Source organism: Pipistrellus kuhlii, unplaced genomic scaffold (assembly GCF_014108245.1).
Source record: "Pipistrellus kuhlii isolate mPipKuh1 unplaced genomic scaffold, mPipKuh1.p scaffold_m20_p_3, whole genome shotgun sequence".
Lineage (NCBI taxonomy): Eukaryota > Metazoa > Chordata > Mammalia > Chiroptera > Vespertilionidae > Pipistrellus > Pipistrellus kuhlii.
This window is the reverse complement of record NW_023425529.1, coordinates 78,576,577-78,602,825: the sequence shown is the minus strand read 5'-3', so window position 1 is coordinate 78,602,825 and position 26,249 is coordinate 78,576,577. Positions and strand designations below refer to the sequence as shown.

General features: G+C 40.3%; 1 protein-coding gene across 3 annotated transcripts in view; it reads right to left on the bottom strand.

Annotated features, from left to right (window-relative positions):
• The window catches only part of CRADD (CASP2 and RIPK1 domain containing adaptor with death domain), a 174,421-nt gene extending 148,961 nt beyond the window's left edge, over nucleotides 1-25,460 (bottom strand). The window contains exons 1-2 of one of the 3 annotated variants that reach the window (XM_036456882.2): nucleotides 25,303-25,460; nucleotides 23,619-23,922 (exon numbers count right to left, since the gene is read on the bottom strand). In XM_036456882.2, coding sequence (XP_036312775.1) covers nucleotides 23,619-23,916 — 298 coding nt within the window. In that variant the 5' untranslated portion in view covers nucleotides 23,917-23,922; nucleotides 25,303-25,460. Of the gene's footprint in view, nucleotides 1-23,618; nucleotides 23,923-24,694; nucleotides 24,728-25,302 lie in introns of those variants that run through there. The other 2 variants (XM_045588339.1, XM_045588338.1) reach the window with 2 other exon arrangements.
• Nucleotides 25,461-26,249: the final 789 nt, after the last annotated feature.

Sequence of the window (26,249 nt, the reverse complement as noted above, 5' to 3'; positions counted from 1 at the left end):
CCCCAACTGCCTCAGCTGTAGATCAGAGACAACCACCCAGTTTAGCCTTTCCCGAATTCCTACCCCAACAAAATCATGAGCAAAATAAGTTATTTTAATCCGCCAAGTTCTGCGTAAAAGGGTTGTAGGGTCTTGGGTGTGCTTCTTTGTTTTTTAGAGTATAGAGAAGAAACAAGGGATACAGATTCAGGGTGGTGGTGAGGCAGTAAGAATAGTAAGAAGCCAGGAGAATTCCTTGGAAAGAGGAATGGGAGAACTGAGTAAGCAGCTAATTCAAACTGGCCTCATCTAGCACCCTGAACCACCTACCTCCTTCTCCCTTGCAGGACCACTGCCTTAAGCATTGAGCCCTCAAGACAGTGAGGTTCTGATCAGCATCAAATAATGTTATAAAGCCTTGGGCCTATTGACCACAGAAACAGAGTTTTGGTCATACTAGAGATAAAATCTAGGCCTCAATTGTATTTTAGCTCCAGGCCTAGAAAAGCAACAAGACAAAATGAAGCAAGACAATGGATGGCATCAGGACCAGATGCAATGACCAATGATCCTAGCACTGACCAATCAGTAGAAACCACCACTTTGACCCATTTTGATGAATCATTATATTAAAGGACACACTGGGACAGCTGATGAATATTCTATTGGGATCCTCCCTATAAGTCTCTTCTAAAACTCCCCCCTTTAGAAAACATATAAAAACCCTTAGGACAAAGGACCAAGTGCACACCCACACCTTCCTTCTTCAGGCATATATCTTTGCTTTCTTTCTCCCAAGCTCTAAGAACCCTTCTTAAGCCTCTATACCTTGTTTCTTGAGTCCACCCAGGTCATCTGGCTCACTTCTTCTGCCTCTATGACTTTCTTTCTAGAAAACCAAGGCAGCTCTCTGAACAGCTCCCTTGAATTTTCTCTTTGAATGTCATGCTAAATAAACATCCTCTTGTGCTAGAGTTCTTGGCTCTGAATTCTTTCTTTGCTAAACTCAAAAACCAAGGTTCTACAATGAGGTTCAACTTTGCTGCTAACATCAGGACAATGTGAACAAGGCACTAAGAAGTCTGGAGGCAGGATCCTGAAAAAGCTGAGATACTTCCCTCTCACAAGGAAAACTGCAGAGTTGAGCATCTTCATGCCATGCAGAGACACCATCAAATATCACCTACGACACACATGTCAAACACAAGGCCCGCGGGCCAAATCCGGCCCGCCAGGCCTTGCAATGTGGCCCGCACTGCGCTGTCATCACTGCACTCCGCTGCGTTCCATCACAATGACGCGCGGTGACATAGGAGGCTTGTGATCTCGCTGGCCGCCTCGCTGGCCGCCGTACTTGCTATCTATTACGCATGCGCATAGATAACAAGTCACGCGAGATTCAGGAGGCGTGACCTATAGTCCGGCATCCGATGTGGTTGTGCGGGTGGCAGAGCAGAGGAGAGAGTGAGTGTGCGGGCATAAAAAATACACAGCAGAAGCTGCCAGTTCCTGGCATAAAGTGCAGGCATAAAAATCGCAACAGAATCTGCTATCTGTACCCAGCCAGGCATTTATTGACTGACTTTTTTTTTCTCCACTCCATCTGCCAAATCAAGCTATCCCTGTGCAGTTTTCAACTTTTTCCTTCTAACGCAGATTTCCAATAAACTACATCTTTTACTGCCAATATTGATCCCAAAATGTCCAGGAAAAGAAAAGTTGACGGTGAAGGCAGACAATTTAATGACAAATGGGAAAATGAATACATGTTTGTGCTTAGAGAGGACAAACCAGTGTGTATATTGTGTTATGAGACAGTGTCGGTGATGAAAGAGTACAATATACGTGGTCATTTTGACACCAAACATAATGTTAAGTATGGCAAATATACTTTGGAAGAAAAGCATAAAATTGTTAAAGAACTAAAAGGCAAACTACAATCACAGCAGCAAATGTTTACAAAGGCTACAGCGAAAAATGATGCTGCAGTGAAAGCAAGCTTTATAGTGGCTGAAGAAATTGCCCGTACTTCAAGGTGTTTTTCAGAGGGTGCCTTTTTGAAGCAATGCATGCTAAAAGTGTGTGAGCAAGTATGCCCAGACCAGATACAGAGTTTTCAAAATGTCAGTTTGTCAAGAAACACCATTGCAGATAGAGTTCAAGAACTCTCAGGAAATCTATCATCACAGCTGGCCGAACAGGCATGCAGTTATCTCGCTTTTTCACTTGCTATCGATGAAAGCACAGACAACACTGATACAGCACAGCTGTCCATCTTTATATGTGCTACGAAGACCAACCTCTCTGTCACTGAGGAACTTTTGGATGTAGCTGCCATGCATGGGACGACGACTGGTAGAGAGATATTTGAGGCTGTGGAGAAATCTATAAATAATTTTAAATTACCCTGGGAAAAGTTGGTGGGGCTAACTACCGATGGCGCACCTTCAATGTGCGGAGAAAAGAAAGGCTTGGTTGGACTAATGAAGGAAAGAATGCAAAAAAGTCACTGCCACACACCCTTGATTACTTATCATTGCATTATCCACCAAGAGGCTATGTGTGGAAAAGTTCTGGACATGAATGACATAATGACCACAGTCATTAAAACTATTAACTTTATACAGGCACGTGGCCTGAATCATCGCCAGTTCCAGCAGTTTTTACAGGAGGTGGGTGCAGAGCCTGGAGACGTGCCATGCCACACAGAAGTAAGATGGCTGAGCAAGAGCGCAGTCCTCAAAAGATTTTTTGAACTCAGAGAACAAATTGCTCTTTTCATGGAAAGTAAAGGAAAGCCCTTGCCTGAACTGTCTGATCCCGCCTGGCTATGTGATTTTGCTATGATGTGTGACATATGCGAGCATCTCGCCCAACTGAATCTGAAGCTGCAGGGACGCAAACAAGTCATCACGAAGATGTCTGACATGATCACAGCATTCCAGCATAAACTTCAACTATGGAAGTCCCAACTGGAACAGGACAATCTTGCCCACTTTCCCGTTTGTTTGAGTATCTCAACCACTATTTCTGGTACTTTTCCTAGCAGTCGGCTGGCTACCAAAGTTAGCCGTTTACTAAGTGAATTTGAGCGGCGCTTCTCTGACTTTAGAACACAGCACTCAGGCTTTGACATCTTTGCCAATCCTTTTACAGTTGATGTCAACAATGTGCCCCATCACCTTCAGATGGAGATAATCGAGCTTCAGTCTGACAGTGGCCTGAAATCAAGGTTTCAGGATGTTGAAATTGAGGACTTCTACCCTCTACTGCCCCCTGACTCAATGCCAGAGCTCCGACTTCATGCTGCCCGTATTCTATCCATGTTCGGGAGCACCTATCTTTGTGAACAGATGTTTTCAATAATGAATCTGAACAAAAACAAGCACAGATCACGCATTACCGATGACAACCTCCATGCTGTTTTGCGGGTTGCTATAGCCCAAGAAATAAAACCGAACATTGACTCATTGATACGGGGAAAACGGTGTCAGACATCTAGCCAGAAAACAAAACAATGAGCATTTTAGGTACATTCCAATATTACTGTTTTGCTTGATACCAATATTACTGTTTTTGCTTGATAGCATGTGAGTTGGTTAACAGCACTGTTAAGGAAAAGATTGTTCCACTCATTTTAAATTCACATTTCTGGTTAACATTGTCAGTTTATGACTGTTCAGTAAACCATTCGGCCCGCGATTTAGGCTGGATTTTAGATTTTGGCCCCTTCTCTGATTGAGTTTGACACCCCTGACCTACGATATATTGTAAGATTCTCAGTTTTCCCCAATGCCTATCACTATCAGGCCTACCAGCAGCACCAACCTGAAGCCAATTCAGGGTGGCTTTTCTTAGTTAAGAAGTGGAATGAACGTCTTTATCTCAACAAAAATCTGGAGAAATCTGGAAGACATGGGGCAGTTAATGAAATCAGCCCTGGAAGATGAGAGTTAGAGTGGTATTTTTCTTTCTTCCTAGGCCAGTTTCCTCATACCCCAGGCTCCTTCCCCTACCTATCAAGCCAAATCCAATGCCTAGACATCAAGATCATCTATCAACTCATTTCCTCTCTCTTACCTATCTCTCTCTCTTTTTTAAACACAAGAATTCATTTGATCCAAACAACCTATTTGTTATCCTTCGCCTCACAACAAGAACTGAATTTGTAAAAGACAGGTGCATAATTCAGGAAACAAAATGACATTGATGAGAGTACGGAAGATAAGAAGAGGCCTGAATTTAGCAGGAAAAAAAACAACAACCTCATTCCATTTTCCATAATAGGTTTAACATTCTCACAAGGCATCCTGGGATGATATCTAGGAGGAAGTACTCAGCATCTGCTCTGTCTGGACTAGCCTCTTTCCTAGTAATCAGTGACTGCCTTCCTCAAAAACTCAAGTCACCCTAGGAGCATTCTCAACTTTACCCACCTTCACATTATCAATTCTCATGCTGCTTGCTCTGGTGGAACTCCATTCATTGATAATTCTTATAGCCTGTTGTTGAATGTTCAGAAATTCACTTGCATGACACTCTCTTCTGCCATATAGCCTAAAAACTCCTTGAAAGACAAGGGCTTTACCTTCTATTTCTGATGTAATCCTTTTGGTGCCTTTTAGAGGCCACAGCACTTGATGGACACTCAAAAAGGTATTATTAACAAACGCCTAAGGGGATTAAGAAACCCAATATAGCCGCACTTCTAAAAACAAGGAGAAAGCACACAATGGCTATCTTGGGGAATGGGAAGAAATTCTTACCCATGCTTGGCATTACCTGTCAGGTTTGAGTTTCAATGATAAATTATTTCCTTCAAAGAAGGTAAAAACAAAGACATGATTGGCTGGGCCTGGGAGAGGTTGGGGAGAGGGAGGCATAAAAATATACAAAATATCTAATGAATGGGCACAAAAAGCAAATGCTCATGACTACAAACCTTGCTTAACTCTTTTTGTGGTTAGTACTCAAATGCTAACATTATCCTATTGCCCCAATACTTAAAAATCTTGAGACTAAACCATGAGGAAACTGTAATTAAATCCTCCTGTGAGTATGCGGAGTACAAAGGAATTTCATCTGTTTGGTTTACCTAATCTTTCTCTATTATGCACAATATTAGAAATGAAAGAAAAGGTTCAATGGCCTTGGTATGATAAACCTCTTCTGGCAAAATTAAATTCAATAGAAATGGCAAAGATAATAACATTCTTTCACAGGAAAAGTATGCCCTGAAGAAAGGCTCCTCCAGTTTTGACTCTCTCAAAGCAATTTTAGAACTAAGCATTAGGTTTAATCTAGCACTCTGTTAAGCACCAAGAAAAGAAAAGTAAACAAAGCTGATTCCTGTCAGGCTAAGCTATTTTCCAGCCTTTCTCGCTCTTGAGTAGCCAGACTTTCACTGTAAAAGGCGACACAGTAAATATTTTTTAGGCTCTGTCGGACCCAAGGTCTCAACTCTGCTGGTACAGTGTGAAAGCAGCCATAGACAACATGTAAACAAATGAGCAGGACTATATTCCAATAAAACTTTATTTACAGACATTGAAATATGAATTTCATATAAGTTTCACATTATGAAATATTATTCTTTCATTTTGTTTTTGCTTTAACCCTTTAAAAATGAAAAATAAAACATTTTTAACTCACAGGCCCTATAAAAACAGGATTCCATACATAAGGAATTGACTTCTGCTCTATACGAAAAGCAAGATGGCAAGGTGGCAAGAAAATAGTCAAAATAACTTTGAAATCATTCCATTTGTTTCTGAAAATTGAAGACTATTATAGAAGAAAGAAAAAGTAAATAAAAAAGGAAGAAGGAATGTCCATGAGATATTAAGTAAAGTAGAGCCTGAGAAAGGAGAAACCCAAGCAACAAGTGGTGAAAGTTGGGGGTGGAGGAGCAGTAAAAAAAATAAGCAGGGGCCAAGTCTCTAGCATTTATGGGAAGTAAATGGGGTAATAGCTCAGGGGACTGGATGTAAAATAAGACAAAAATGCAGATTCTTGGGGGAATCAAGGCTACTATGTGCACAAAATTATTCTCTTAGCAAAGTATAGTTCTGGACTTAGAAGTCTATTGGGGTATGTGCATTTTGGAGAAGGTGATTTTGTTTTGTGCAGTGTTCCTGGGAATATCAGCTCAAAGGGGCCCATCTTTAGTCTTAGAATTTAATCTCCTTTTTAAAATGATTTGGCCCCAGGCAGTGCTGGGTTTCTAGGGTTCAGATTGCTGTACTCACTCCTATAATTAACCTATACTTCCACAACTAGAATATTCAGCAATAAGAAAGGCAAGAAACATCTGCCCATGTGAGATTTCATTATTATAACAGTTACTAATAACGCTGACAAAATGAATTAATAACCAGACAGACAAGTTAGAAATTGCCTTAAACAGAGACCAGAACAAATTTTTAAGTATGAATGACTAATGGCTGGAATTCAGCAAACACTAAATAGCAACCAGTAAGAAATGCCAAAAAAAATCCCTTTCATGGAAAGTTAAGAACTAAGGAGTTATTAACTGCTGGCTATCCAGGAAAAACTGAAAAAATAAGATATTTTTTTTAAAAAAATTAGTGATAATAGTGTTATGGGCTGAATTGTGTCTCCCCAAAATTCCTATATTGAAGCCCTAACCCACCTTGGAATGTGAATGTATTTGAAGATGGGGTCTTCAAAAGCAGTAATTAAGTTAAAACGAGGCCATGAGGGCAGCCCTAACCCAATCTGATTGGTGTCTCATAAAAGGAGAGTAGGACACATGAAGAGACACCAGGGATACTCACATGCAGAGGGATGACCAGGTGAAAAAACAGCAGGAGGGAGGCTATCTGCAAGCCAAAGAGGCCCCAGACAAAACCTAACATAATGACACTTTGATCTTGAATTTCCAACCTCCATAACTGTGAGAAAATAAATTGCTGTGGTTTAAGCCACATAGTCTTATTTGTCTTATTGTATTTTATTATAGTGACCTAACAGATTAATATAAATAGTTAAGGTGCTTGGAGATTAAGAGAAAGATGAGGAGAGCAAATAAGGTCACCACTTATTCATTCAACCAATATTTATTGGCCCCACTAAGTATCTCGCAAAGTGCTATGTTCTAAGTATATAAAGATAAAAAATTAAGTTATTGCTCTAAACAAACTCATAGTCTACTGAAGAATAAAATCCTACCATCGTATGGATGTGGCATAAATAGATATATGCTCTTGCTGCTTTGGAAACACAGTTTTTCAGCCAGCCATGAGGGGGTCATGCAAAACTTCAAGTAAAAGGCAATATTTGGGCTACATTATTTAAAACTAAAACAAAACAAACAACAAAAACCTGACGTTAGGGGGAAAATGTTTCTTATGACTATTTGAGTAGGGGAATATATTACTTGAACTGGGGAAAATAAATTCAGAAAGAGGAGATTGGATCTGAAAGATGAGGTGTTTTATTTTGGCCATATTGAGTTAAGGTACATAAGACCAGAGTGAAGGTATCTAGTTGGGCTGAAGATAGAGATTTAGAGGCAGTTAGCAATGAAGTGGTCACCAAGCCATGGATGTAGATGGGCTTTGCCCAAGGAGAATGGTGCCAGTGAGAGGATAAGAAGGATTTAACACAACTTGGGAGAATAAAAGTATTTAAAAGGCTAGCAGATGAGAGAAATAGTAGATAGAGAAACAAGAGGAAAACATGACCAAGGAAGGAGGAAACACCAAGATGCAAGAAAAAGTGGCAATCTGAAAAATGTCCATGGGTATAACCAAAGGTCACTGATGACCTTTTCAAAAACAGCTATAAGAGGCAGATGTCAAATGACCACAGCTTGAGAATTAAATCACTGTGTTTAATGGGAGGGCATTCATGAAAACCCAAGGAAATAAAAGTTGCTAGAGTCATCTTCTGAGATTGAAGAGAAGGGAAGATTCAGAAGACACAGATATAGTTGCAACAAAAAGGGTGGGCATAGTGGGGAGACTTTCATGCTTTCCTTCCAATCCTCTGGGAGCTATCTGAATACAGAAGGGAGAGGCAGAGGAGAAAAAATGGCATTTATTGACTCCCTAGGGGGTACATTTACACAGCACATTATGTATGAAAAGATTCATTCACATATCCTCTCATTTAACCTTAATAACTACACTTGCAGCTTTGTTTTATAAATGAAGAAATTAAAATTTAAAGAAAGGAAACAAACCCAATATAATCCTCTGAGAAAATAAAGGTAGAAGCAGAACTTCTACCTTAGTTTACACTCTTATCTTATAGAGCATTTTCATTGAGCAAATGCTGTGTGGCTCTAGGCTAGATCTCAGCTTCCTCATCTGAAAAATGGAAACAAAAATAATATTTATCTCACACTATTGATAAATGTAAAGCACTTAAAGGGCCTGTCTTCAAATAAGTGCTCAATTAATGTGAATCATTATATTAGCTTAAATTCATAAATAGCATAACCTATGCACTAACCATTCACCCTGTGTATCCTGTTCAGTGATTTGAATAACTGTCTAAACCAGAAATCAGAGCATCAGCCTAGAATCCGCCTTCTCCCTCAGCCCAGAGCTCAGTCAGGTGATGAGTACTTTTAACCCAATGCTTTTCACCCTTGTTTTCAATATTGTCTCCCAAAAAAAGATTTTTTGGACATTTTTGCCCCTAATTGCATCCCTCCCACTAAATCTTAAAACTATAACATGTATTTTATTTTCTGTAGTCCTTTGGAAGGCCACAAACAATTGTAATAGCTAAGATTTTTTAACACCCCTTCCCCAGAACCAATTTTGGCCCCTATGGGCCCATATCCCCCATTGAGAACTCATATAATAAAATTCTTCCTCCAAAATCTTTCTCAGTCCTGTTCCCCTTTTCTCTATCCTCAATGTCAGTGCCTTGTCATCACAATGTTTCATCTGAATTACTCCAACAGCTTCCTAACTGGGTTCCTTGCCTCATTTTCACCAGCTTCCCATCCATATGTCACTATAGTGAGCTTTCTAAATGCAAGTCTGTTCATGTCAATCCCTTTCTCAAAATTTACATGGCCCACAATGAGCAGTCCTGGGCTGGATCACCAGCCTTAACTGCTGTCATCCCAGCCCATCATGTTTGCAGTGCCTCCATGCCTTGGCACTTTCTGTTACCTCACCTAGAATGCCCTTCCCCTTTTACCTTCCTAGTGAGATCCTGCTTACCTTTCAACACTCAACAAAAGATATACACATTCTCTTTAAAGTCTTACCCATACTGTCTTCCCACAGGCCAAGTGGAGCTATCACTGTTCCTTTCACATACCTCTCTGTGTCACACTCTTCAGTCACATCAAATGATAAGGACAACTAACATTTAGTGAATGTTGAATAGATGCCTTATGCTGTTGTAAGCACTTCTTAGGTATCATCTCATTTATTTGGAGCACCTTTGAATGGTGTTTACTTTATTAAGTTCTTCTGTGTTTAACTGGCACATAGTAAATATTAAATAAATGCTTGCAGGAAGCAAGGTTTTGGAATTCCAGGTACTGTGCTCTTTCCAGTGACTATCTGTCACCTCTTCCTACTGTGTTTCCCCAAAAATAAGACATCCTCTGAAAATAAGACCTACTTACAGGTTTCCTTCTGAGTGAAATATAAGGCATCCCCCCGAAAATAAGGCTCCCCTAGGCTAAACATGAGAGATTTGGTCCACTGATTCTGAAAGAAATGGAGTCACAAGAAATTCACCAGGAAATTCAGGAATTGGATTGTTATGATGATGTTCCAGAAGATGATGACATGATTGTCATTGAATAAATGAGTGAATTCTTAATACTGTAGAATTCACAGTTTGTCTGGTTTGTGTTGACAACTACCATACTACCGTACTGAATACAGGTAATAAATTTCCTTTATTTTCGTTTAACAATAGATATGTACCGTATTCTTCTTCATGGAAAAATAAGACATCCCCTGAAAATAAGACCTAGCGCATCTTTGGGAGCAAAAATTAATATAAGACACTGTCTTATTTTCAGGGAAACAGGGTACTTCCTAGAGTGGTTTATGGTAGCTACCCTGGTAATAAGAAGTGAGGAGGATGGGATATGATTATTCCACCAAAGGTTTTAACAAGTCCTTCGAAATACACTCTGATTAAGTGAAAAGAGTCATTAGAAATGCCTAAGGGCTATCCAGAACACTTATACTTTTTATAAATATAATCCATTTGAAGGACATAAATTTATTTTAAAATGGCACAGGTAGAGACTTAATCATTTACAGTCTAACTGCTTAGGAAAAAATAATAAAGAGAAAAGACTCAGAATTGTAATATTTAAAAGCATATCCAATAGAAGACATTGAAAAAAATCGGGTTATGTAATATCTAGCACTTTGAAATAGAATACTCATAGAAAACTCATAGAAAGATAAACAGAAAAGAAAAAGAAAAAAACAGCTGACTGAAAAATATTCCTCATAGTTCCTTAAGAGTCATTTGGAGAAGGTCATTTAAGTCCATTTCTCCCCACCCCAACCTCTGCAAATTGAAATAGCAACTAGCCTTGGAAATAGCAACTAGCCTTGGTAATAATTTGAAAAGACTACTTCAAGTTGATTCAGGAAGTTTTATCCTTGGATAAAAAAATAAGTGTATATATATATATATATGTGGCCTAAATTTTAGTCTTTATTTGACATCACATAAGAAATTCAATCTTTAAGTGTTAGTATCAAGTAAATAATAACTTTCTGAAAATGAGTAGTGTTTGGAAAAGAAAGAGCTTCAAAAACAGAATTTCCTATGGTAAAAACCCAAATATTGCATTTCACTATTCATTTATTTTAATCATGATTATCTGGGGGCAATACAATTATTAAAGACTTCCATTTTTTTATATCTTTCTAGAGCCTTTTTTAAAAACAATAAATAAGTGTTGCTTTTACATTCAGAAAAATAAAGCTATGTGACTTTTTAAAAAACATTTTCTATTAAACTAATTATTACAGCAAATTTCCCATTATTGATAAAATATATATATTTTTTTTAAATCACTTGATCTGATAAACGCTATAAGGCCCAAAAATGGTTTGACACACTCCCATGCCCTCCCACACCAAAGAAATGTGAGCACTCTATTATCTCTCTTTGAATCTGAACCTTGGGGCAGCTTAACCAAAAGAATACAGTAAAAGTTAGCAGGATGCCATTGTCTAGGCCCAGACCTTAAGGAACTGGCAGCCTCCATTTCTTGCCTCTTGATACTCAAACTTCATACTTTGAGGAAATCCCAGCCACAAGCAAAAAGGCCCAGGTAGAGAGCAACCAACAAGCAGCACCAATTTACCACCAACGTGAGTGACCTATCTAAGATGTGGATCCTGTGGCTCCTGTTAGGTAAGCCACCTCAATTGATACCAAGTAGAGCAGAAATGAGCTGTCTTTTCTGAGCCCTGCCCAAATTGCACATTCATGAGTAAAATAAATGATTGTTATTTAAAGCCACTAAGTTTTGGAGTAGCTTGTTGTGCAACAAAATATAACTACAAAACCATGTTGTGTTGTATTGTGCTGTGTTGTGTTGTGTTGTGTTTATTTACCTCTACCTTTTCCCAAGTACAATTTAAACTCATTGAGGATATGACTGTTTTTATATTATCTTTATAGTCATTCCTTCATTAGTTTAATAAACATGTGAAGACTAACATGTATCAAGCATATGCTGAGCAAATTCTGTAGGTACAGAGATAAAACATCTCTACCTTAGAGGAGATTACAGTCTAGTTACAGAGACAAAGAAATAATAGACAATGACAACCATAATCTCAGAGCCTTAGCAGAATAGCCAGAAATGGTAGATAGTCAATAAATGTTGGCTAGCGGAGACCGGTTTAGCTCAATGGATAGAGCGTCGGCTTGGGGACTGAAAGGTCCCAGGTTCGATTCCGGTCAAGGTCATGTACCTTGGTTGCGGGCATATCCCCAGTAGGGAGTGTGCAAGAGGCAGCCAATCGATGACTCTCTCTCATCGATGTTTCTAACTCTCTATCTCTCTCCCTTCCTCTCTGTGCAAAATCAATAAAATATATATTTAAAAAAATAAATAAATAAAAAATAAATAAATAAATGTTGGCTAAATGAATGAATGAATGAGGTTCCCAGACTACTTTGGGAATTATGCACTATCATCATTTTACAGATGAGGTGCTCTAATTAGCAAAGCATTACTTCTCAGCTCGAAGTTCACCCTCTTCCCTGACTTGGAGATATTGGGGCTAGACTCTATAAACATTTCTCTTTTGCCACATGGTTCAGTGTTAGTTTCACCAATAGAGGGGCACTGCAAGGCCATAGCAGAAGGAGGGGCTTTTCATTCTGGTTTGGGATGTGTTATGCCCTCTAAAGGGCATCTGGAAAACTCCATGGTGCTCATTCTCCAGAGAAAATCTCTGCCACTCAGGAGGAAGCTTTCTGAGGATCAGCTCAGGTCCATCTATACTCCCTACCAAGTTTCTCAATCAGCTAGGCTGCTCTCGACCAGCTCCACCCTATACCCTCTGGAAAGGTTACTGGCCACCAGCAGGCTACGAATTAACAAGGCAGTCAATTCATTTCCAAGGAGGTCTTGGGGTGGGGAGGGGCCTCTTGCAAGCTCTTAGAGCTTCCATCCTTACTCTCCTTCAACTCTAGAAAAAAGCAGCTTCTTGCAATCTCTTTTTCCATATTGCTTAGAGACCTCATTTACACCTTTAGTAGTTAACCACAGTTAACTTTTTGCTAGTTAATAATTCATTATGTTAAATTTTTCTTGTTCAAATTATTATGTGGCTTTTGCCTCTTGGATGGATCCTGGCTGGCACATAAAGGAATAAAAGGGCTCAAACAAATATGAGAGGCCTGAAAAAGCATATTTGCCCATAGCACCATCAAACACCTACTTAAAATGAAAAGAAATGGAAAGAGATACATATTTAAAGATTCAATAAACAGAAACTGCCCTATCAATCCCATTCAAAATCTTTATTTTGTCTAATCCCATTTCTTAGAAAACATTTCTTATCTTCTTTGGTGTTCTTTTTGTTGTTGTTTTTTAATATCTCAACATTCTCCTTCCCTAAAGAGCTGTCATTTGCTAAGCTCTTTAAAAAAACACTCAATGGAAATGTTGGCTAACTGTGAGAACCAAGGCAAGAAAGGGTCAGAAAAGAAAGAAGCTATAGCTTGTCCAAGTGACTCTGAGCAGAACCAAGAGCTGGTATTAGGGATAGATAGGGTAGCCTAGTGATTAAAAGCAGAGACTAGGGAACCAGACTGTCCATGTTCATACCTTAGTTCTGCTACTACCTGAGTTATGCCACATTGGGCAATTTAGCTAATACTTTCATTTTTAAATGCAAATAATTATAATAGTACTTACCTCAAAGACCTTTCCTCAAATATGAGGATAAAGTGAGTTTATGTATATAAAGACTTTAGCTAGAACCCAATCCAAATTCTCTCTCTAATGTCCTCTTTACTTTAACATCCTCAATCCCCAATATCTCCTCATTTTTAAAAAGTTTAAAACCTATCTTGCTCTAAACTTTGCTCTCTTGTAACTTTTCCTACCACCTCTGGCCTTCAACCTGGGCTTTGCTGCAGAACATTCTCCTTCCTTAAAGAGCTGTCATTTCTGTTCAGGCCTGCAAGTGTGGAACCTGTTCAATATAAAAAGTATGGGAGTGACATAGAGTACAGCTGACACCTTTTAATCAGCTTTCACCTCTTCCTTTTGGAACTGTTTCTTCCTCACTCCTAGAACTTTAGGAATTCTTTAAAGTTGTGGTCTATCCAGTACACAGTGAAAAAAAATCCCTATATTTGCTTATGTTATCAAGAAGTCTATGCTTGCCCTCACTGGTCTGGCTCAGGATAGAGTGTGGGCCTGTGGACTGAAGGGTCCCAGGTTCCATTCCAGACTGGGTTATAGTCTCCATCCCCATTCGGGGGCATGCAGAAAGCAGCCAATCAAGATTCTCTTTCATCATTGATGTTTACATCTTTCTCTCCCTCTCCCTTCCTCCTCTGAAATCAATAAAAATATATTTCTAAAAGAAAAAAAAGAAAAAGAAGTCTATGCTTGAACCAAAGAGACCATATATATGCTAATGGACTGACTTACATCTGTAAACTGGGGGCTCTCAGATCCCTCCAGCTCGAGCCTTCTGCAGTTCTAACAACAGGACAAGTCCCAGCAGATGTGACCTGCTTGCTCTGGAATTCTCTGTAACAACTCCACCATTATCATTCAGCACCTTACGCACAGATGGTGGAACTGAGAGATGTTATTAAAGCCTTCTATTCAGGTATAAAACCTCAAGCCTCCTGTTTGCCACTTACTACAGCTCAGCGATATTATTTTGGTAACAGCGTCACCAGCCTCTCTGCTATGGTGCTGAGCATAAATAGAACATGAACATGAACATTTCCAGGAATTGTCAACTTGGCAATTCTTATAAGGAATTAAGATTTCTTTTATAACATTGACAAAATAAAGCCTAAGACTAAAACCTGCCCCAAACTTCTAGAGGTTATATTTCCTTTTCAATTAAAATTTACTGTTTGGAAAAGTACAGTACTCTTTTTTTTCCTCTGGGGGAAAAAGTCCTCCAAAGAATCATATGCTGCTCAAACTAAAGAACAAGTATAAACACAGCTGCCTATTAAAATTAAGCAAAAGCAAACATTCCTGCAGCTAGCTATAACAACAGCCTGCAAGTCTGAACTGCACCCATAAAAAAAGAGAAAGCCACCTTGCTAAGTGTATGATTAAACTCTGAGGCCGCACCACCAGAAAAGCTGGTTATTGGAACTGCTGGCTATTGATAGCAGGATTTAAGATCTGTAAAAGTGGGACCCAACTCACAGTATTAGGAGAGCTGACACAATGTCTGTCTCCTGTGAACAGCCAAAAAAAATTTAGTCTCTTTTTACTCTCAAGGTATCAAGATGGGATAGGAGCAACCCAGGGGCTCTGCTCCTTGACCCCATATGGCCTCACATTAGACCTTTCCAGCCAAACACACACACACACACACACACAGAGAGAGAGAGAGAGAGAGAGAGAGAGAGAGAGAGAGAGAGAAAGAGAGAGAGAGAAGTAAGATTGGGGAGAGAGGTACCAACCAGGAATTAGTCTTCTGGCAATAGACAGGAAAGAGAAAGACAGAAAAGCCCATAATGCTATGCGTCTTGAGAGACTGGAGTAGGAGAGGGCATGGAGCTGCTAAATGTTGGGCTCTGGCACAGCCACAAGTAATCAGAATTAGTAAGGAAAGAAAACTAATTTTGAGAATTTGTTTTTATAGGCTATGAATTATCAGACTTTGCCATTTAAGTGCCTGGATTCCACATTGTATGACCTTGAGCAAATGACTTAACATCTTTGTACCTCATCTTCTTTATCTATGCAATAAGGGTAACTGTCAGAATTACATAAGTTAATAAATGCCAAGGGCCTGGAACAGTGCCTGACACAGAGTAAGTATTTTACTGATATTATTTGAGGTTCTTTGTGGAACACAGAAAAGATTAAAATTCATTTTTAATTACAAACATATTATCTGACCAACTCACAGACAGAGAGACTAAGCAGGTCCTAGTCTTCCCCGCTGGCTTTCCCTGCTGGCCATTTGTCTCTCATCCATCCTTGAGCCATCTTCAGCTCACTTTGTATCTGCTCTCAGATACGAATGCATTCTCCACTGGCAGTTTCTGTCTCCATTTGGACATAACTTGGTCTACAGAGCAAAGAGTATTGTGGGTGGTTTTTAATTTCCAAACAATGCAAAAAAGTGATGACAATAATTCCCCAAATCCAAATTCACCAGCTAATTCAAACCCTCTGATCAAATTCATTCTCTGTATGAATGTATTCCCCTAGAGTTCTAATGCATTTTAAGGTTGATGTCAGAGTGACACCTATATGGGGTCTAAGATTCTGGAATATTCTTAAGCAACAGTGTTCAAGATATTCAGAGAATTGGAAACATCTGTGATTATAGATTTAAGACAAAACTCTATATTCTTCTACATCTCCATTCCTACCACCCTTCCACCTCCTCCCCTGCAAAACCAAGAACAGCTTTTCAAGTAAGTGTAAGCTGTGAGAGGCCCACACTTAGGGAGCAATAAGGAGAAAGAAGCCTTTCACTTAATCAGCTGGTTGGAAAAACAAGAAGCTCAAGCCTGGCTTTCCTTTAAAATAACCTATTAGGGCATTTGTGCATGTGCATGTGTATATGTGCATGTGAGAGTGTGCGTGTATCTTTAATACCACTGCCCATACCCCACCTCCACATATTTTGGCATGAACTGACATGGGTAAAGTCTGGGGATCAGTCGTTTTTTTAAAAGTCAAAGTTGAAGCTAAATCAACCTCTTATGGTCAGGAAGGTAACTGATGTAGCCAAATAACCCATACAAGCCACAGGGGAGAGAAAAAAAAGTCACAGTAATCATTTCTAAGAGAAAAGAACAATAAATCCACTTTTTTATGTGAGATGGATGCATCCCTGCTGGGGAGAGAACTGTCACATGGTTTGCTATTCCTAGAAAGAGCTGCAATTAGCTGCCAACAGATGCATTATTTCATCAGCCCTGTAAATACTCAATAAAATTCTTCCCTTATGTCAGCCTTGGAGGGGGAGGAGGGAAACGGGACGGGGAATCTTTTGATGAAATGCAGTACTGAACAATCAAAAATTTTTTTTAAATAATTAAAATTAGCATTAATTAAAATAAAATATTTTAGTAAAATCTTATTCCAAAATACTTCTAAAAGCCCTTGAAATTTTTCTTCTTAAAAGTAAAACAAACATATTATCTGACCAACTCACAGACAGAGAGACTAAGTAAAACAAACATATTATCTGACCAACTCACAGACAGAGAGACTAAGCAGGTCCTAGTCTTCCCCGCTGGCTTTCCCTGCTGGCCATTTGTCTCTCATCCATCCTTGAGCCATCTTCAGCTCACTTTGTATCTGCTTGCCTAAGCTTGAGCTGGCAATAGATAGGAAAGAGAAAGACAGAAAAGCCCATAGTGCTTTTTACAAAGCTAATTTCAACTATTAACATTACAGCATATACAATTCCATTTCAAACCCAGTGGGGAGCCAAGATTGCACAGCAGAAAAGGTCGTAAATCAAGAGTCGGGAGGCCTGAAATCCAGTGCTGGCATCAAATAAGTAGCTATGTGATTGTCGCTAGGTGTTGACTTTATCTCCTTAGAACACAGTTTTCTCAGAAAACTCACATGAACTATAAGTCCCTCCCAGTCTAAAAGTCTGGAATACCAGGATATGTCTTCATCTTTCTGACTTTGTTATAATAGCAAATTAACGTGTTTACAATTTAGGCAGCCTAAAATTAAGTCATTCTGGCAATTCTACTAATAAATTTAACCAATTCCCAGCCACTATACATAAACTGAATGAGCAAAACAGTAAAAAAAAACACCTTGAATATGGCTGTCTCTTCTATCTGAGCTAGAGCTAGGGTCTTCCTTCCCCCACTATGCCATCTAGGCAGTGGTTCCTGCCCCAAACTCCAGTCTTTTTAAGTGAGAAAATAGATGAAAAGCAGCTTTGTGTTTTAGGCCATAGTTTCATAACATTATTATTTTCTTAATATTTTTCTTTAAGTTGAGTCATTTTAACTTAAATAAAAATAATGGGGGTTTCTTTAATATGTTTTATTGATTTGAGAGAGAAAAGAAGAGGAAGAGAAAGAAAAACATGGAAAGAGGGAAAGATAGAGAAACATGGATGTGAGAGAGAAATATAATAAGTTGCCTCCCGTACACATCCTGACCAGGGAGCAAATACCCAATCTGGGTAAGTTCCCGAACCAGGAATCAAACCCAAGACTGTAGGGTACATGGGCTGATACTCAACCAACTGAGCCAAAACAGCCAGGGCAAAGCAATGTGTTTTTTAAAGGAACTTCATAAATAGAAAACAGTTTTACTTGCCACAAATGGAAGAAAAATAGAGGACAAAAAAAGCAGCAAAACAATTAAATGGTGAGCTAAACACAGCTGTCCAAAGAAGGCTGTAAGCATGAGGACCTTTTTTTCTATTAAAAAGAAAGTTGGCAAGTATCAAGCGAGATGTTTCAGAAATACTTGTACCAAGCAGAGGCTTGCATCTGGCTTTCAATATTGAAAAAGAAAATGAATTTCTCACCAAGTGATTCAATCCCATTCCACTTATTATCAAAAATCATTTTTAAAGCTACCAAGACCATGGCACTTCTCGCATCTTACATTTTGGGAAACACAACAACAAATGGCTGCAGCTGCACTGATGCTGACATGTGCTGTGATTCATCTCCAGGAGAAGGTACGTATCCCAGATGGGCCCGGACTCCAGCCACACTGTCACCTGGGGCTCCCACTATCTGAACTGCTCCTCCTCCCGTATCCACTCTGTGTCAGAATTTAGGTCTCTGATGAACATCCCCTCATCTGAAAGGCTTTCTCAGACCACACCTAATGATATGCTAAGCCCTTCCTTACCACACACATACTGTTTTTCTTCACAGATTATCATCACCTGATGTACAGTCATATGCTGCTTAATGATGGGACACATTCCGAGAAATGGGTTGTGGTGATTTTGTCATTTCATGAACAGCATAGAGTGCACTTACACAAACCTAGATGGCATAGCTTACTACACACGTAGGCTATACAGTACAGCCTATTTCTCCCAGGCTACAAACCTGTACAGCGTGTTATTGTACAAACAACATGAGATTTAATCAAGTACAAGAGAAAATGATGCAATCAAGAGATGTGGTAAACATGAGGTGCATGAACCTGCTGACAGCGTAACACAGCACACTATCGTACAGCACAATTTTTTTAATAAGTAGAAAGATTACATGCTAAAAGAATGAGAAAAAAATACAGTACAATAAATATATGTCAGTAACATAGTTATTTATTATCAAGTGCTATGTACTGTACATAATGATATGTGCTATCCTTTTATAGCACAGGCAGCAGTAGGTTGATACCAGCATCACCACCAAAACCCGAGTAATGTGTTGCTCTATGAATTATGACATCACTGGCAATAGGAATTTTTCAGCTCCTTCATAAGCTTATGAGACCACCATTGAAAATGCAATCAGCCATTGATCAAAAGGTTGTTATGTGGCACACGACTGTATTATGTATTCATTTGCTTGGTCTCTGTCCCATTGGACTGGAGAGTATAGTGAGCTCATAAGAGTAGGGGCTTTGTTTATTATAATATCCCTAGCACCTAATGTCTGGCACATGATCAATATTCATTATTTGATGAACGAACAAACGAATCCCCTCAGTTGATCCGGAGGTCCTTCATGTGTCTTTTTTACCTAGTACCTGGCACCTCACTGTTGCTCAGAAGATATGATAATCATGCCGAGGATACACAGAGATCTGTAGATTCTGCTCTTACCACAAGAAGGGGTCTTGCTGTGAATGTTCACAAACCATGCCCTCTCTAGTACACACAATGCTATGAAGTAAACTCTACTCAGACACAGAAGTACTTGGATAGACCACAAGCTAGATAAACTGATGCCAACCCTGAACTTATGCAGAGTATGGTCAAGACATGGTATGACTGGAAATTCCAGGCTAGAAATCTCTCTAATAAACCTATAATAATGCCTAAAATTTTTGCCATTATTGATCAGTAACTATATATGTGAGAGCCAGAGTGCATCTCGAGACAGTGACCAGTGTAGCTCTCTATACATGATCAGGCAATGTCAGCTCCAGAGGGACAGGCTGAGCCCTGGATCTGATAAGTAGAAGAAAAACAGGTCAGCCCTGTATCTTGTTCCAATGATGGCAGCCAAGGATCTCGGGCGCAGGGTCCATGGCAAGGACCAGCTCAAGCTTAGGCAAGGTTGAAGCAAATGTCACCCCAGGTCAGCCACTCCAGCAGGCTAAAGAAATGAGGCATCTGATGCTAACACAGGCGGCACAGAGCTGTGTTCCAAGATATTCTTGCCAATGGCTAAGAGAACATGAAGCAGGAATCTAGCTTAGAGAGGAGGAAAATAACTCCCAAGCCTAAAGGAAGACTGGGGTAAAGGCAGGGTTGCCAGGCTGACTATTACATGAGAATCATGACAGAAACCCAGTCCCACAGCCAGAATCAACACAATGGAACAGGAAGTCCTGGGGCCCAGAAGTCACGCCTACCATGGCTTAGGTTAAGTCCTACCAACAAGTGAGACTGGGGCTGCCCATAAACCTCCTTTGTAGATCCAGATTAGCTCAGGCACTGGAGAGAGGCTTCAGTGCAGACAGAGCCCATGAGTAGTAGGAAGGCAGACAGGCAGGCCCACGCTGCCTTACCCAAATTCAGCATTATACTCATCTCCTAAATGACCTGACAGGAGCCCGAGACGACTTTCAGCTGATCTAATGTCTACTGGGCAGTAAGGGATACACTGTCAAGTGTTCCTGCCACGATGCCAAGCTGGATTACGTCATTTTATTGCCAGAATTCTCTTTTAAAATATGAGTCCTTATAGGGTGAGAAAAACACAAAATCAATTTTCTATTAACATCTTAGAGTTTTATTAACAGAGTTAGGGAGACCAGTTGTCTAGGCATATTCTGAGAGAATCAAAGGTTTAATTCCAGAACATAAATAAAAAGAACTAAGTAGGATCAATCACCAAATAAGGCCTTTGAGGCAGCTCAAAATTTACAAGTGAAATACAAAAATTCATCTAACAAAGGGGAAACCAAGAATCTCTTAGAAGACCAGAACAAGAAAACTTTTAATAAAATAAAATCAGCTCATTGTTGGAGAAAGACCTACCTCTTGGCCAAAGAGAAAACCATTCTTTTCTATACAAATTAATTAATAATTACAACCAAAATTATTATAAAAGGATAGTGATGTATATACATCATTTTCCTGCAGCCTCGTTCTTCAGAATTCAAAATGCCTTTACAGAACTTTCAATGGACTATTTAAAAGCTTATTAAAATTACTCTATTACAACACTGAAGAAACACTGAGGTCCTGGGAAATTGGCCTGTGGGTTCATTCACATTTTTATAGGGACATTAAATTGAAGGCTCTTTAATTTTAATTTTTTTCTAAGACTTAAAAAAGATTTCAAAGTAATCCCAATTTAATTTTAGAATTAAAATACTGCCATCAAATTAATTCATTTAAACACAAAGCTAACAGCCTCAAAAAGAGGAGGTTGTTAACTAACAACTCCTTTAAAATAATATCATTTCCTCCATCCCTTACATATACATATAAAATTATGGCATAGTGAGTTTTCTATAATGTATGTAGATTTTTAAAGTGGCTATAAAATGGAAACCTACAAAGTGAAAAAGAAAATTATAGACTCCAAACTCAGGTCCCTCAGGGAGCAGGGGTTGAGGATAAAGTGGGTTGGGGAGGAGCAGCCAGAAGTCCTCAGAGGCAATGGTAGTATCTTTTTGTAACAGTGATGGGGATAAAGATGTTCACTGCACCATTATTCTTCATGCCTTATTTATATTTTGTAATCCTACTTAAAATGTTGAATAATTAACAGTAACTATTTAGAATGTAAGTTTATGTAATTGTCACTGTAGGCAATACATAGAGAAAACTCACTATGCCATAATTTTATATGTATATGTAAGGGATGGAGGAAATGATATTATTTTAAGGGAGTTGTTAGTTAACAACCTCCTCTTTTTGAGGCTGTTAGCTTTGTGTTTAAATGAATTAATTTGATGTAAATCAAACTCTCTTCAGAATCTTTTTTCAGTAATGGTGTGAGTCAACAAGAGTATTTAATTTGTGCAGTAGCCAACCTATCATCGCATTTGACCACTTCCACATAATTAACTAACTAACATTATTTTTCTAAACTTCAACACAAATACACTAGATTTTTCCCACTCTATGCTGTTTCGTTCTGTTTAATTAAAACACACACACACACACACACACACACACACTGTTTTTCCCTCAACTTCTCTGTTATTTTCACCATTTGTTTTTTTAAAAATCTTAATTTTTTTCTTGTTCTCTGAATGAATCTGAAGAAATGACAATGACTATTAAAAATATACAGCAGTACTATTTACATCACCCCAAACGATTATAAAATTAAAGTAAATATTTTGGTTGGAAGAGACCTTCAGTTTGCCTGTTTTGCTGTTTTCAACTGTGTGTTGCCAAAAGGAATCTCTAAGTCAAATACTAGGAAAAGACATTAGATACCCTAATATTTTTTAACTTCTCCCAATTCTCCATTGTTTTTATTCTGCTTTCAATGCAGTGGTAGAAATGTCTTAGATACTTTAATTAGGCTTTGTACATGAAGTATTTAATTTGGATAAAGTCAATCCAACCTGAGAATTCCTGTGGTCTTTAAAGGCCAGCTATTTTCAAAGAGCATAAAATATACATTTGCCTGTCATTTGGTTATGCAAAGAAATAAAAAAAAATTTTTTTTACACTGGAGTTTTACTAGGCCTTCCCCAGTTAACTGTTATTTCATGGTGATCAGATATTCAAACATATGTCATTTAATAAAAATAGAAAAATTTATCGTATTGACATTTAGTGGTCTGGAAAAATCATTCAAAATATGAGGCCCATAAGGCAAAAACAATAAAAGTGGTCTTTTATTACTCATGTTTGCTTTTTAGCCAGATATACTGCTATTTTAAAAATAATAATAACAAAGGCTAGGGACCACTGACTTGGAGAAATTCTGGCTATTACTGCTATCAAAAACTCCAGAGAATGTTGATTTCCTAAGTTAAAAATTTACAAGTCAACTTTTTAATTTTTTTTTTTTTAGCAGCTCAGTTTTCTGCACCTCAATTTTTGTAAAAAGCATAAATCACGGGAGCTGTTAAGAGAAACAAGTATTTCATATCACATCTTCTTCCTGCTACAAGCCAGGTTAATGGCACTAGGGCTATTTCTATTTTCCACAGCTCCCAACTTCTTTTAAAAAACAAAAGGAGACCCTGCACTACTACCCTTACAAGTTAAATACTCTGGGTGCCTGAACAAAACTAAAAAGGATGACTTTACATCAATAACCTTTAAAAACAGATTAAGCCAGCCTTCCAAACAATCCCCTTTGGCCATGTAGGGCAGACCAGGGAACAGGTGCAGGGCATGCCTTCCTAGAGGCTGCCTCCTCCTTCAGGAATCTGACCTTTCCAGCAGGCAGGGCTGGCACCTCCTGAAGCAACTCTCAGGAGGTCTAACGCTGCTCTCCCACCTGCACCTTCCAAATGGCTCCTGTTGTCAAAGGCCGAGATATGACATGGCTCTCAGATGAGAACAGGTCTCCCAAGTGACTTGCCAACTTTCCCTGGAAGCATTTCTAAATATATTCTCTGAGCTCCCTCCTCACCCTCTCCATTATGGTTCATTCTTCCTTCCTGCCCAGAACTTCCTAATGCCACCTCTTCATCCCATCCTTGCAATGCCACGGCTTCAGTCCAAACACCTTACCCACTTTCGCGAACTGCTGATCCCCTCCTAGCCTGAAACCTCAACTTCAAATCCAAAGGCCATAGTGCAACAATTTGGGAGCTGGTTTGAAGTAATCTTGTCGATGCCTACCTGCATGCAGCTCAGGTATGGCTTCTTCTCTCGCCTTCTCCAGCTTCTCCCTGACCCAGGGAAACTCCTGAAGGGAATCGAGGAATGCATCAAATGCTTTAGGACCTCTGGAAGGTAGGATGTCCAGCAGCAGCATTGTTTTCCGGAGGCCTGTGGTTTGAGCTTTGATTTCTTGAACATGGCTTTCCGTCAAGACCCCTTCCTGGTAAAGATACTGAAGAACCAGTCCCTCCACCAGCACCTCTGCACCCAGCTCCAGGCGAAGGGAGCGAAGCACTTGCTTGTCTCTGGCCTCCATTTCCCCCTGGGAAGAGACAAAACGCAAGTTCAGATGACAGGAAAGTTACCTCCCTGCAATATGAGCTCCTTAAGGACATGGACATCCTTTGAACCCTAGCAGAGTGCCAGGCCCCGGTGTTTAACACAAGGCTGTGTTAATTAATTAATTTCAAGTGTTTCTGAAAATAATTAGCAACACTGAACATGAACCATTTGTCCTGTCCTTGCCTCCCACACAAGGGGGTCAATTTCTCCATCTATTAACAGATTTGGGGGAAAAGTGGGTCAGAGACCCTGCTTAAAAAGCAACTTTTATTCGAGAATTACAGAGCGACATTTCAGTAACATCACTGAGAAGAAACAGTGGGGAGGTTTTCAGCATTGCCTTCGGCAGCGTTGCCCCACCTCGGCAGACACTGCCTGTGTGTGTGTGTGTGTGTGTGTGTGTGTGTGTGCGCGCGGCACATGGGCATTGGCAGAGCCTGATCAGCCATGGGCGTAGGGACCAGACACGGGCAGGTGCCCATACATTGAAGGATCTCTTACCCTAGAGCCGTGGTGGGCAAACTGCAACTCACGAGCCACTTGCGGCTCTTTGGCCCCTTGAGTGTGGCTCTTCCACAAAACACCACGGCCTGGGCGAGATTATTTTGGAGAAGTGGCATTAGAATAAGTTTAAGTTTAAAAAACTTGGCTCTCAAAAGACATTTCAATTGTTGCACTGTTGATATCCGTCTCTGTTGACGAATGGGTTTGCCCACCACTGGGCTAGGAGAAAAGGGCTTATCCACTATCACCTTCAAGAGTAATATGTAAGGGTTCGTATCCAGTCTACTGTAAAACTTATATGGAGTCAGAGATGCCATCCCTTCCCTCAAAGAATTCGAAATCGCCATCGCTACACGGCCATGACCACTCGGGCAGGGGGCATTCAATGGGATTTCTTTTCCTGAAAAAGAAAAATGTCTACACGCCCGGCTACGCAGGGTTCAAAGGCACATGGCCGGACCCTGCAGAGAGCTTGGGGCAGGGGGGAGGGGGGAGGGGGCAGGGGGGAGGGGGGAGGGGGAAGCGGGTCGGGGGGAGCAGAAGGACTCGCAGGAGTGAACTCCGCGACCCGTTAGGTGAGGGGCGTGCGCTTCTGCCGCCGCCGGCGGAGCGACTTCTAATCCTGTCTCAGCCGCTGACGCCTGTGGTGTCACGAAAACGGGGGGCGACGAGAGGTTTTTTCGGGGCTACCTGAGCCGCTAGAAAGAGAGGACTTGGGTTGACCTGGGCACCCCCATCGCCGCCCTAATTGGCCTGGCTCGGGTCGCCGCGGGACCGGGAGGCCCCCGGCCACAGGCGCGGGGCGCGGGCCCCCGGAGGAAAGAGGGGTACGGGCTCCTGGTTTCCTGTTACTTACGTCTGCGGACACGTATCTTTAAAAAAAATAAAATAAACAAAACTGCAACCGGAATCCAGACTGTCAGGGGACCTGTACCACAAGCACCATCTTTATTGAAGGCAAAAACCGGGGCCGGGAAGCGCCGCCGCCATCTTTGTTGAGGGCAAACACAGGAAGTGCTGCGGCCATCTTTATTGCGGGCTAAAGTGCCCGGCTGAAGCCTAGTCCGCCATGTTTGCTGTGGGTAAATAACAGCCGCTTACTTAGAGGGGTTATCTGAGAACAAAATAACTGAGTAACTGCGTTTTTAACACAGTAACTACACTTCGGCCTTGCCCACAATTGAAGTAATAGGTCTCATAAATCTTTTTTTTTTAATATTAGCGAGGCTCTCCAAGACCAAGACCACTCTATTTAAAATTTCAACACCCATCTCCTGCACTCCCACCCCCTTTACCAACTTTAGTTTTATCTGTAGCACTCAAATATCTTACTGAAACTTATACTTAATCATTTATTTATCATCTGTTTCACTCCAGATAAGATGCAAGTGTTATGCCCAGACTTCGTGATCCCCAAGGACCACCAGGGAGCCGAGTCCGATGCAATAAGCAAAAGAACCTTCACCATGCTAGCATAGGCTCCCCCACTCACGCCGGCAGCATGGCAGAAGAGAGCGAATTTCTCCCAGTCCAGGGGTTTTGAGGGCTAGGGATAACTCCGCCCCACGGAGTTGGGAGCTCATCCTCGCCCCACCCTGCCCTTTCATTCCCCCCTTGTCTAATGTGCCTAGTCAAATCATTGACTCAGCCTACTTCCTTTCATCATAAACAACAAATAGTTACCAAGACCCTTAGTACCACAGTTCCCATCAGTATTGTCCTCACTGAAGTCCAGTTCCCCTCCTGCAGGCACCAGTTCTCCTCCTGGCCTGTAGTTGCCAGGATCCAGGCCATGCAGGAGCT